This window comes from Trichechus manatus, unplaced genomic scaffold (genome assembly GCF_000243295.1).
Source record: "Trichechus manatus latirostris isolate Lorelei unplaced genomic scaffold, TriManLat1.0 scaffold00106, whole genome shotgun sequence".
Lineage (NCBI taxonomy): Eukaryota > Metazoa > Chordata > Mammalia > Sirenia > Trichechidae > Trichechus > Trichechus manatus.
Window position 1 is genome coordinate 3,217,824 of NW_004444042.1, and position 13,681 is coordinate 3,231,504.

The following is a 13,681-nucleotide window of genomic DNA, read 5'->3' on the forward strand; positions in this document are numbered from 1 at the left end:
AAGCTCTTTTCATCTGCCTATAATTTCTCATTGATTTGAGTTTATCCTACCTGCTCTGAAGGCAGGGCCTGCACCTGTAATCACTTGGGTTTCAGCCAGTTGCCTGGACCTTATCTTGCTGTGTTGATACACTGGCTGATACGCTAGGAGTTATGTCTAGGCAGGGTAAGCCCCCCAGCTCAAATCTTGACAGCCCTAAGCCCATCTTCCATGTCTGCCTGAAATTGCTCTTGGCAACCTTGTCTCCACAGCTAGATGTAACCAGTTGAGGTGGTAGATGAGCTCTGCTATGCTTGAGGCCTTCCTAGTCAAGTCCCCTGCAATAGATAACTGGACGTACTTGGAGCTCAAAGGAAGCACTTTGACATTTGATTCTCTTCACACATGTGCTTTTGCCAGCTTAGACAGATGGAAGAACTGGATGTCAAGGGATATCAACAGTTTCCATTGGAAATAACAAAACTGTGTTGTTCATATTAAGCAATACCTTTTTGGATGCAGCATGAGCTGTTTTGTTGTTGTTAGAGATTAAAATCTCAATAACTTTTTGAAATTAGAGTGGCCTTCCCATCCACTGAATGGGCAATGGCACTCGCCTCCTTTCCATACCACTTCCAAGAATGGCTGTACTGTCCTCGTCAGCACTGGAATTTTATCAGCATGGTAGTTTTGTTTGAGACCAAATCAGGACAACGTAGGAACTGTTATTTTTCATTTACTGGGGCCCTTTGATCCCGTTTGGGGCTTATTTGTTGCAAGTGAAAAATATGATCCCTATTGCATGTATCTATTCTTTAGAGTACTTTTTTAATTTTCTTTTTCATTAGAGATCAAATCAGAGTTGTAAGTAGCGTGGTCATTATAGTTACCACCACCAGATTTCACAGCCTACAGTTTATTTCTCTTCCTACAAAATCACCAATCTTCTCTCTTGCATAACAATCGTTTGCAGTGAAGCTACAATATGCCTTTCGTGGGTGCTTTGGTGTTAATTTATTTCACAGTTTCCTTTGCAGATGCAATCAGAGTTACCTTTCACATTCTCGCTTCTTCCTTTTATTGTGTCCCTTTGCTATCGCATTTGTGTGATCTTTTTTTCTGAAAAATGACAGGTAGTGTTTCTCTGCTCACTGGATCAGTGACTTATATTCTCCGTGACTTCTCTATTGCCGTTTAAAAATATATAACATTTTACAGATGTAATCTTAGTTATTTATAACTCATGTTGTGTTATATGAGCAAATTTCTTAAATGATACCTTGGTTTAGGTGTATTCTTTAAAGAAGGAAAGAAATATTCCTTGCAAAGTGTTTTCCTCTAAATTGTAAATGAAGGAAAAGCTCTCAGTAAGATTATAATGTATTTTTCCTGATATCTTAGTACATCAAACTGCATGAACATTATTTTTATATAAGTGATCAAGTTGTGGTGTTTAATAACACGTTATTAGAGCAAAAAGAGTTTTCCCTTTTGATTTATTTGGGTATGTTCTGGGTGACTTACAGTGCTTTACATATTAGAACTGGTTTGTCAACAATTAACATTCTAGGTTTTTTATATCACCCATACTTCAGGTAATAGAGGATTATTAAACTGCAACCAGTATGTTAGAAATCTGCCAACTGGTAATAAAGTTCTTACGTATAACAGCAGCTGAGAAATACTGCTGTATATTTATGCATAGATTGCTAGATGGCCTGCAAACCACAGGGGCTTGAAATTCAGTGCAACCAGCAGGTGGCGCTGCTCTTCTGTAAATGAAATCTAACTCCTGGGTTGGCTTCTAGGTAGGTACCACCCCCCTCCCACACTTTCTGCTTTTTCTCCAGATTCTGTCCTTTACTTCCCCAAAATAAGTGCCTTAAACTGCTTTCTTTTTGAGGGGATATGCTTCCACTAAGACAACACCTCAATTGCTAAGTTTTCTTTCAATCCAACTCTCTTGATTTTAGTACTGACTTGAAACAAGTTCGAGTTAAATAAATGTTACTGTGTTTTTAAAAGGGAAATTCACAATACCAGATTCCCACCACCAAGGCTGGATTGCCTCTGCCATCTGCTTATAGATGGCAAGTTCCCATTTTTATCTACTACTTATTTACTCAAAAGGAGCACTGGTGGTGCAGTGGTTAAGCACTCAGCTGCTAACCGAAAGGTTGGTGGTTTGAACCCACCAGCTGCTCTGCGGGGAAAAAGATGTGGCAGTCTGCTTCCATAAAGATTACAGCTTTGGAACCCTGTGGAGCGGTTCTGCTAGGTCCAATAGGGTTGCTATGAGTCGGAATCAACTCCAAGGCAATGGGTTATTTACTTACTCAAATTAACTCCATAGACTTCACTCCACACCAGGATAATGAGGTATGTACATTTTTATAAAGATGGCTTATGTATTGGATTAATGTGCTATATAAAAATAATTTTAACATGATGCGCTTTCATCAAGGATTATCTAGAATCCAAGTTAACCAAAGAATGTTGCTTGTCTGTCTGGGCCAGAACTAAATTCCTGACAAACAGGACTGGTTTTTTGTTTTTGTTTTAATAAGGCTGTCTACACAAAGGCTGATCAGCTTAGTCGATTTGGATATCAATGAGGAAAAAAACAAACGGACACAAAACTGCTTTTTAAAAATTCTTTTATACACACACAGCTTATTTTTCAACTAGTTTTTTTTAGATGACACAGCTATGTTTTTTCACCAACATCTTTTTGTTAACCGACAATATTCCTTTTACACAGAATGTTTGGGTATAAACATAGGCCTGTATAGGAGACAACGGATTCATTGAGGTTATGGAAGGAGAGAATTCAAATAAATTCTAGGATGATTCATTTATCAATTTATTTTCTTCATTATTAAATTCTACTTCTTGAGCCATAAAGAATTTTGGATGAATGTATTTTACTATTTTTATAATTCCAAAATTTGCCATTGAGACAATTCCAACTCATAGCAACCCTATAGGACAGAGTAGAACTGCCCTATAGGGTTTCCAAGCAGCGGATGATGGATTCAAACTGCCGATCTTTTGGTTAGCGGCCAAACACTTAACCACTGTGCCACCAAGGCTCCAATTAAAAAATTTGAAACTATTATTTTTGAGAATCTAGTAGGAATTGTCTCTTGAGTTGTTTTAACTTTTCTCTGGCACACTGGGCTAGGGAGTACAGGTCAAGGACCAGATAACAATGTATATTCTTATTTTATTAACCTATGTGCTTTGGGCGAGAAAATCCTAAAGTCTTATTGACTGGATAAAACCAAGGAGTAGAGGATTGGGGGAAACATTTCTTTCTGCATGAATCTACTTTCAATCACTGATTTGGTTGAAACTGTTTTTTTAATAATACTTATGGCAGTCAGTTTTCAAGTAAAAGTCAAACCCTGAGGTGTTTCTTGCCAGTGCTCCTTTACTGTGGGGTGGGATCGGCTCAAGTAGTTAGAGACAGGAAATAACCGCCCGGAGTCAAGGCTAGATGTACCTGGCCCGTGTTGAGAAACTGACCATGGGGGTTTCCCAGGACCCCTTTCCGAGGCATTAAATAATGGTATTTTCCTGTCAAATACACTCTCCAGAATGAAAGTGAGACCTCCGATGGAATTGTACAATTGCCGGGGGCTTCCTTGTTTTTAATTCCATGTGCACGTGTGTGTCTTATCTTGGACCCCTACAACTTTTAAGTAGCCAGAAAGAAAGTGGGCTGAGCTAGGCGGTTCTGGTAGACTCTCCCAAGATGCAGGGCACCCATTCTCCTCCTTGAATGTGAGTACTGTATTTAAATAGATGGAAGAATAACTTTCAGAGGATTCGATTGCCACCAGATATTATCCAAATTCCGTCATTTGGAATTTAAAGCCTTACTCTTTCTCATGTACATCCAGCTATGGCCTCAAATGGATCTTCCTGTTCCAGCCAAACTGGTTTTCTTATAGTTCCTGAGATTAGTCCTTTCGCGCTTCTCTGCCTTTGTGGAAGCTGTGCCGCCACCTGGCATGCCGTTCTCTTCTTTGATGGCCCCTCTTTGCTTCTGCAGCATCATGGCAGGGGTGCCTCCAGAGTGCCAGGCTCTGTATTTGGCTCTGGGGATACACAGGTGAAGCTGGCTGACATCTTTATCCGTCCAATTCTTGTTTCAAATCTTACTTTCTTTCCTGAACACCCCAGACCCTCCAGCACCTATTGTTTAAGGCATCTCATTTAGCCCTCACCTGACATTACCCTGTGACATCTTTTCTAATGTTGGTCGATAGAACTTGAGAATTTGTATATGTGTATATATATATGTATATGTTTAAATGCTATTGTCTCATTTCTGCGACTAGACTTGTGTCTCTCTCTTATTGTGCATCTTTTAAAAGATTTTAAAAAGAAAGGAAGGAGGGAAAGAAAGAAAATGAGAAAACAATGTCCAGGCCCCATCCAAGCACTGCTATCTTGTAAAGTTCCCCCATTGATTTTAATGGGAACCAGGGTTGAGAACCAGGGTTTATACCACACATTTCTTGGACCAGGAATCCTGCTTTTCCTACTCTGTGGTGCTTCAGAGTTGAGTGTGGTAGGAAATGCTCAGTAGTTATTGGTGGCTGGATAGTTATGAGACCTTCAGTCCTGGCTGGCCCCTGTAATATCAGTCACGAAACGGAACAATAAGCCCAGACTAATTAAAAGTCAGAGCTGAATGGGTCCTTATACAGAATTAGTGCCATTCCCTCATTTTGCAGCAAAGTAACAGAGGCCCAGGAGGGGAACTACCTTGCCAAGCCCACATGGTTGATCCAAGCAAAGGCAGGACTAGAACCCAGGGCTCCTGGTAGCTATCGTCAAGTCTGACCCTGACTCGTGGCTACCCCATGCACAACGGAACGAAACACTGCTTGGTCCTGTACCATCCCCATGATCGATTGTGGATCAGACCATTGTGATCCATAGGATTTTCATTAGCTGATTTTCAATGTAGATCTCCAGGCCTTTCCTCCTAGTCTGTCTTAGTCTGGAAGCTCCTCTGAAAACTGTTCAGTATCTTAGGGTGATATTTATTAGGAGCCTTACCAGATGCTTAGTACCATGAGAGTTTCAGAGATGTGTGAACAATAGTAGAGGAGCTTATAGTCTAGTTGGGGAAGTACTGCACACTTTGATGGAAAACGAATTAATAATGCAATAAAAATAAGGAGGTGTCAGAGGGGTGTGACATGAGAAATGCCAAGGGATTGTTTAAGACAGGAGGGATCATACCTTGTAACAATCATCTGGGAAGACTTCCTGGAGGAGGCAGACTTAACCTGTTCCTTGAAGGGTGGATAGAGTCAAGTTAGGTGAAAGGCAAACATGATGGGATGGAATAGTGAGAGTCACTCTTCCCCGCCTCATCGTTCTTCTGCCCCTCCCACCAGGCCCCACGTACATACACCATACCGTGACCTTCCAACCGCAATTCCAGGGAAAGAGCCCTCACAATAGGGCAGCACCAATTTCCTGTAGTTTAGAGATAACCATGGGGTTTCCCAAGTTTCCATCTGACTTTGATTTGTTAGTGTTCTGAATGGTCCCAGGCCTCTACAGTGAGGCCTGTTTAAACTTCTGGCTTTTCTTATTTTTTATGACACTTGGCAAAGCCTAATTTTTTTGACCTGAGCAGTTCATCCGGGTCAAATGAAATATGGGACAAGTGTGACAGTCAGACGAGATGCAAAGGGCGGCAGTGGTTCATCTCAGCACGGTTCTGGACAGTGGGTGCAAGTCGGTTGCTTTGGGTCTAGGGGTGAGCATGAGTCTGTTTATGTGGAACAGAGTGAGCAGAAAACAGACAGGCATTGTGGAGAAGGGCACCATCGAGTTACTTTGATTCGTAAAACCCAAGATGATGATTTGATGGTGGGTAATGTTTATTAAGAGCTTTCCAGAAACTCTTCCAAGAGTTTTCCTGTTTTCAATTTCTTTACTGCTCACAACCAATTTATAAAGGAAGTACTCCCATTAGTCCCATTTTATAGGTGAGAAAACTGAAGTTAGGTAATTTGCCAAAAGCCCACGTTCAAACCTAGCAGTGCAGCTTCAAGGCCTGTGTGCTTAACTGTTACCCTTCCTGCCTCACAATACGAGTTGACGTTTGTAGAGGGTTATCTCATGCCTGGAGTCCCTGGGTGGTGCAAATGGTTAATGCGCTCTGCTGTGAACCTAAAGGTTGGAGATTCTAATCCACCTGGAAGCACCTTGAAAGAAAGGCCTGGTGATCTTCTGAAAAATCAGCCATTGAAAATCCTGTGGAGCACAGCTCTGCTGGTGTTGCCATGAGTCAGTCAACTCGACGGCAACTGGTTATCTCATGCCTTACAATCCTTATAACAGGGATGGCAAACTTGAGTGTTTGTAGTGCCAGGGCCAGAAATGTAAATGAGGGGTGCCTGCCATTTGTCTAGGGGTACAGTAGGCAGCAGTGGACTATTTGACCAGCCCCCGAGCTCATGCCCCACGAGACAGTTAATGTTCTGGGAAGGAGGGCCAGTCTTCTGCAAGATTTTTCTAAAGAAGCTAGAAATCCACATTTTTAAGTGCAGTCTCCAGACTTAAATACAGTTCCATAAATGACACATAAACCCTGTCAACCATCACAGTGGAGCTGGACAGAGGTGGTCCTCAGGCTATCGGGGGGTGGCTCCTGGTATCTCATTTAATCCCACAGCGTCTCTGAGCCTTGGCATCCTTGCCTGCCCTCAGGGATAGCAGTAGACCCTGCAGCATCGGGTGCTGAGTGACTCGGTCGAGGTCAGTGCGCCAATGAGGGTCAGGCTGGGACTTGAGCCGGTGGCCTGACTCCAGAAGCTCAAGTTCTCATGCTGTCCTCAAACGCGCAGAATTTTGGTGGCACGTGGTCTGGATTAGATGTCAGTAGACCTGGGCCCTAGTCCTGGATTTGCATATTAGTGTAGCCTTGAGCCGTCCTGTTTCCCACGTGTAAGAGAGGGGAGGCCAGAACATGCCTAAATCCCATCCTGGCCCTGCCCCTGGAAAGGCCATCTTCTCTTCTGCCTGCGCTGACCACAGCGGGGCCCGGCAAGTAGCAGCATTTTAAAAGTGTTGCCCAGGTTGCATCTGAGATAACCTATAGTAGCACTTATACTATAAGTGCTAGAAACTGATAGTGAGTTTATAGTTCAAGAACAGCTTTAAAAGGTGACTATGCCCTTCAGAAATATACTAAATGCCGTGTTTAGTGTAAAATCACAATCCGGACTGGTCCTTACTTCCCAAGGTTAAAAGCGTAGAGTATTTCTAAAGTGCTCCGGCAGAACATTCTTCATCAGACCACGCAGTGCACCTGGGTTGCGCTAAAAGCCCATGCATTTTACCTTTATCTGAGTTTCAGAGAAAGTATCAGTGCAACCATCTGGAATGCTTATTAGAATTCCACGGGGCTCTTGACTCAACCGGTGCAATGGAAGATACACTGTTTATGGATATGCGGATAATAATAATAATGATGATGTTAATAATAATGATGACTCGTATCTGTATAACATCTTCTGGTTTAGAAAACAGTTTTTCACATATACACAATTAGATTCTAGGCTGGTCTTCAAATAGCAGAATCATTGGGGCAAGCCTTAATTCAGAAAAATGTAAACAGCCAAGTGAAAAAGGAAGTGAAAGTATGGTTGACGTCTTCTGCTAGTCATGTTTATTTGAAGCTGTTGAGGGAAAGGAGGAATAAAGAGAGGAGCAGGGTAATATCTGAGTCAAAGCATATAAGCAAATAAAAACTTTACCCCCAAAGTGGAAATGTAAATCAGCGTTGTGTTAACCATGAGAATTTGATGTGAGATATGAGAGACCTGGTCCTTTCTCTCTTTTCTGTTTCTCACCCTGGGCAGGTGGCAGATCTCAGATTCCTGGGGCAGCATGATCTTTTGTCCACTCCTCTGGATTTCTGACAATTTGTAAACCCACAAGGAAACAGTGCTTGCAAGGCCCTTCCTTAACAGTCTCATGCAAACAGCATGAAGTGATGAAAAGAAAGGACCCTTGCTGTAGATTTGCCTTGCCCAGGCCTGAAGGAGGGAGAGAGCAGGTAGACCCACATCACAGACACACACTAAAAGTCCTTGTTTGTAACCTAGACCGCCCTTGAGAACTGAGCAGGGCCACGACTAGGGTGAGGAGAGTGAGGCACTTGCCTTAGGCACAGAATTTCAGGAGGCCCCAGAATAATCATTTATAAAGATAAATGATAGTTTAATGTATTTTTTTTAATATAATGCAAAAAGAAAATCCATTAATAACAAAATATCAGAATTTTTAATGAAGACAAGATCAGTAATGTTTTTAATGCCGGTGTTTTAAGTTCTGAATTTCACAAGTCAGTAGGGGTTAGGACTGTAAGGACAACAGAAAACTGGCAGCTGCTGCCATTTACGTGAGCAGTTTCAGTGAGCCAGGACCAGTGCCAGGACTTTACAAGCATTTTCTCTTGATACCTTTCAGAGGGGCCCGATATGACCTACCAAAAAACCCACTGCTGTCAAGCTGATTCCAACTCATAGCAACCCTATAGGACAGAGTAGAGCTGCCCCATAGAGTTTCCAAGGAGCACATGGTAGATTCGAACTGCTGACCTCTTGGTTAGCAGCTGTAGCTCTTAACCACTACACCACGAGGGTTTCCATGTCCAAATCTATTTGATAATAAACCATATTAGAAAATAGCTCCTTTACAAGCTCCATAAATTCCATCACAGTCCATTTTGTCTTTGTTAAGTGCATGGGTTGAAAATTACAATCCCTTTATTCACAATGATCATTTTAGACACACAGCTCAAAAAGATCAGCATTAACTTTATATATATATATATATATATGTATATATAAGCATGCTTGTATCTATTAAGCACCACTGCTTTGTAGTCTCCAGCTGATGGTTTTATTAAGTGTACTGCAGGAGGGGAAAAATCAAGGATAATTATAAATTCATAAATACATAATTCATTGGCATAACATGATTTTAATGGAATAAATACGGAATTATCTATTTCCTCAAGAAAATAATGGAGAGGTCCTGATTAAGCCCATAATCTAGTACATGTGATATTCTAGCCAAACTGATGGGGCACATTTTCTTTTCTGAAACTACCTTTGATAAGAAATGCATTACAAACTCATCAGTTTGGCATCCTGTTAACAAAGAGACAGCAGCCGTCTGGATCATTCTGGATTCACAGTGAAACTGCCACACCACGTATCCTCCAACTAAAGCTTTGCAAGTTTGACAAGGGGCAGATGAATCCAGGAGTTACCGTGCAGGGGTTTAAATCTATGCGGCAGCTGACGGTTGAAATAATCATCTATATATCGCTCTGAGCTAGCTGGGGAAAGGTTGACACTGTATATTTTCAACACATCTAGTCTAATGGTTAATCTGTTGTCTTGTACGGAGCTCTTGCAGGGTAGACTTGTAGCACGTCCTGACAGCTGTGAGGAATTGCCCATGTAGATGTGGTTTGCCTTGATTCCAAAGTTCTGGGAGAATGAATCCAACTTAGCTTGAGTTGGAAGATGAGAAACTCACCTGACTTGTGTTCCCAAACCCAAGGGAACCAGCAGAGCTTATAGCAAGTTGAGTGGGAGGGAGATCAGAGTCATCAAACTACCTCCATCCCCCTGACTTCTCCAAATCTGTGGGCTTCCAGTGGGTTCCATGTGAGTTTCTTTTATTATTTGGCTGTGTTTGCAGATCAGGAAGAACATTGCCCCTTTTGACAACTGGAAAGCTAGGAAAATATGAGAAGATAAATTAGAGTATGAGTTGGCAAACTTCTTCTGTCAAAGGCCAGATAGTAAATATCTTCAGCTTTGCACCTATCCAGTCCGTCTCTGTAGCAGCCACTGGACTCTGTCATCGTAGAGCCAAAGCAGCCGTAGACAATATGTAAACAAATGACCTTGGCTGTGTTCCGATCAAACTTTACTTGTAGCCACTGAAATTTGAATTTCGTAGAATTTTAATGTGTTAGGAAATTTTATTTCTCTTTGATTTTTTTCCAGCCACTTAAAAACATGAAAACCATTCTAGCATGTGGTCCATGTAAAAATGTGGCAGGTCGTAGCTTGTTGACCCCTGAACTTGAGAAAGACCAGGAGACAGGAGGCAGTTGTTGGTGTCAGGGACATGCAGGTTTCATTCCTGCTCTTAAACTTCACCCCACAAACATGTTCCTCTCGTGCTGGGACAACTTCAAGTGTTGGGAGTCAGTTATACTTTTTGGTCCTAGAGCCTTTACCGTCTAGTTGGTGTAAAGAGTCGACAGTGGGGTGGAGGGGAAGGAAAGAAAAGTTGGAACATGGTTGTTTTTGTTGGACTCATGCTTATATTTTCCCCAGTTTAATTAAAACAAAGGAAAAATTATCTTCCATCATCTGCCACCTTCCCATTCCCCAAACTCCATAGCGATGATTCAGGGAAATTCTTGGCAGTTCTCATTTCAATTGTGTATCTGCTCTTAGAATTCCGTTGTTTTCTCTGTGTCTTGTCTCTGAAAATCTAATTCCTAGTGATCTTTACTTGAGACTTTTCTCGGCCCTTGAGGCAATGGAGATGGTCTGTTTCAAGAACAAAAAAAAGAAAAGAGCCAAAGGCAGCCAGGTCTCCAAATGGAATTTTCTACCGAATACTGAGCAGGGCAGAGAGTTGGGCAAGTTATTAGAGCAGGTGTAATAACTAATAGTTTTAGTGAAGATAAATCAGCTGAGATTCTAGATACCAGGGGCTTTAATGAACGTTGGACTTCCACCAGGATCTGTATAGAACATGAGGCATGTGGTTTGAGATGGAGTGAGTGTGCACAATGGGTACTTGAATCTACCGTTTGATCCTAGAGGATCCATTAGGCCAGCAGTCTTTCTATAGAGAACATTGCATTCCAGGTCGTGTGGATTTCTGTTAATATATTTATATAGTATTATTTCTGTCTCCCATGTAGGAGCTGAATTCTTTCATTACTCTGTGTTGATGGACTCAAACTTACACAATTCAGGTTTCCTAGGCAGTGAATAGAGCCAGAAATATACCCTGTGATTAACTTCTACATAACCTATTGTTCCTTAAAGTCTCCCTCCCCACTCTCCTATTAGCTCCACAAAAGCTAGAAATGAAAAAGCTCCAACAAGCCTCCCCTTCCCTGCCCCCTCAGGCTCCTCCCTGTAGCCTCCCACAGGACAGGTGCTCCCCGCGCCGGTGCCAGGGCAGGATGGACCCCTCGGAGAGACTTTTCCATTTTTATTTTACATGGCAGATTTCTTTTTAACCTCTACTCTCTAGCTTTCCCAGCTATATACACATTTCATATTTCTCAGCTAGGAGTTGCCAAATTATCCTTCCTGATAATATGTATGATAAAGTGATTGTTAAATTGTAAAGTGTTATATGTATTTAGAGTCCCTGGGTGGTGCAAACAGTTACTGTGCTCAGCTGCTAACCAAAAGGCAGGCAGTTCAAGTTTACCTAGAGGCACCTCAGAAGAAAGGCCTGGAAATTTGCTTCTGAAAATCAGCCATTGAAAACCCTATGGAGCACAGTTGTACTGTGATACACATGGGGTTGCCATGAGTCAGAATGGACTCGAGGGCAACTGTTGTTTTTTTAATATGTATATTGAAGATACTATTGTTAGGGTTGCTTTTGAGGGGCAGCATCCTTCATCCTTTCATTATCTGTGTCTTAATATTCACCATGATCTTCCAAAAAATAGTTTTATAGATTGTTCTTATCAATAATACATGTTCATCAAAATTCTGGGGTGACGTATGTTACCTGAAGGTTGTCAGACCACAAACTTGCATTCCGAGTATAGGACCCACCTTAACTCCCTTGTGTTCTGATACTAAGCTGCCCACTGACCCTCTGGGCACAGAACGTGGCTTTGATGTCCGTCTTATTCTAGCTGTACTGAGTGTTCAACCTTATGATGGGCACGTAGCTTTCCCCACTGTGGGATGCATCGCGAAACAATTGTATTACCAAATTTGCAGTATGGGTTATTTACTTGGTGTTTGTTATTAATATTTAGTATTATTGTTACTGTTATTTTTTGCTTTGTTGGTTAAGGAAACATCTGTACCCTCTCATGGGTCCCGCTTGTGTGACAGGCAGCCAGGGTTCTGGTAGTCTATGATTAACAGAACAGGAAGTGTCCCTCTGTAAGGCAGGCCCCACTCAGTGTTCCAACCCAGTGGTCATGCTCTGGTGGTCATGTTGCAGGACCTTGAGAGGTGATTAACCCAGAACTTCTGGTGAACGTCTTGGGCAGTCATATTAGAGAGACGTCAGCTCAGCTTGGGAGTTTTGTCCATTTTGAATTAATTGTTGCCAAATGACTGTGTTACCATGACTTACATGGGATTGTTTTTTCTTGGGGAAATGTCAAAATAAAATAAAAGGCACACTGTTTGATCTCTGTTCTAGCAATTTTCCCCTCTCTCCTTCCCTTAATATTAGTAAAGCAACACTCATAGGCTAGAAGACAGAAAGCACCCACCCTGTTTTCGTTGATGACACTGATGATACCAGAAGTTGCTACACATCACCTTGTCTTAGGAGTGACAAACCCATGGTATTTAATGCAAGTCAGACAACAATATCACAACCAGGGCAGCTGACCACGCCAGAGAGAAAACAATAGGCTAACACTGAAGGTTGATGACTTGGAATAAGAGGATTATTTGGTAGGATTCATTTTTGCAGGCTCCAGGAGATAATGGGTCTGATCCTGCTGCTAAACTGAGTTTTCTTTGTATCTGTGAATGTTGTGAGGGAGCGGGAAGCTTCACATGTGTTTGGAACTTACTGCACAACTTCTGAATTTTCACAGGTATTATCCTTACTGACATCAATGACAATAACACAGCAAAAAAGAATGCCAGGAAGTCATTAGGGTAAAAGAAAAAAGAAAAGAAAAAAACTGCAAATCAGCTGTGGGAGAGGAACCTTCATTTTAATTTAAAGCCAAGATTCTATTCAACGTTAAGATTGGTTTGGAACCTTTATAAAGAAAAATTTCACAAAGGATTAATTTCCATTTTCTTTTCTCCTTATTGTTTGGCAGTCAAGGTTGCAGCTAGATCACGCTATCCCAAAGACCCATTTGAGTTCAAGAACGCAACTCCCAGTTCTCGGCTTGTGACCGAGCCAGGTGAAGGAGTACTGGAACCTATCTCAATTTTTAATAACTACAACGGGTGTCTGCTCTGCCCTGCACCCCTCAACATTCTACTGTAACATGCTGAGCTCACTTGAAGAAGAGAGATGCACCACTGTGGCTTTCAGCATGCACTTAGCTTTCTGGGCAGCAAAATACCAAACAGAAAAGCCATATAAAACAATAAATAATAATTAAAACAAACGCACCCCCAAACTAGCAGCTTGCTCAGACTTTCAAAGGAAGCCCTGTTAGCTAGATGCCTTTGCATTCAAACCACTTTGCATGACTCTTACTCTGAGTGATTCCAGTGTGAATATGACATTACTAATGACCTGCTAAGTGTGTGCAGATGTGGCTTTCTCCAGATGTGGTGATTAATAACGTAATGGAGATAGCCAGGCGACTCATGTTTATGGGTTGTTTGCCTTTTATGACGTTTCCGAGTTTATTTGCTTTGAACTATTTTTTAACTCCAGCCAACAAATTTAC

General features: G+C 41.8%; 1 protein-coding gene across 29 annotated transcripts in view; it reads left to right on the forward strand.

Moving 5' to 3' along the window:
• The window catches only part of KCNMA1 (potassium calcium-activated channel subfamily M alpha 1), a 915,613-nt gene that overhangs the window by 747,767 nt on the left and 154,165 nt on the right, over nt 1–13,681 (forward strand). For 2 of the 29 annotated variants that reach the window (XM_004383185.2, XM_004383181.3), the window contains one exon: nt 13,097–13,183. The exons of the other annotated variants lie outside the window; for them this stretch is intronic. In XM_004383185.2, the coding sequence (XP_004383242.1) occupies nt 13,097–13,183 (87 nt within the window). The remainder of the gene's footprint in view (nt 1–13,096; nt 13,184–13,681) is intronic. 29 annotated transcript variants of the gene reach the window in all.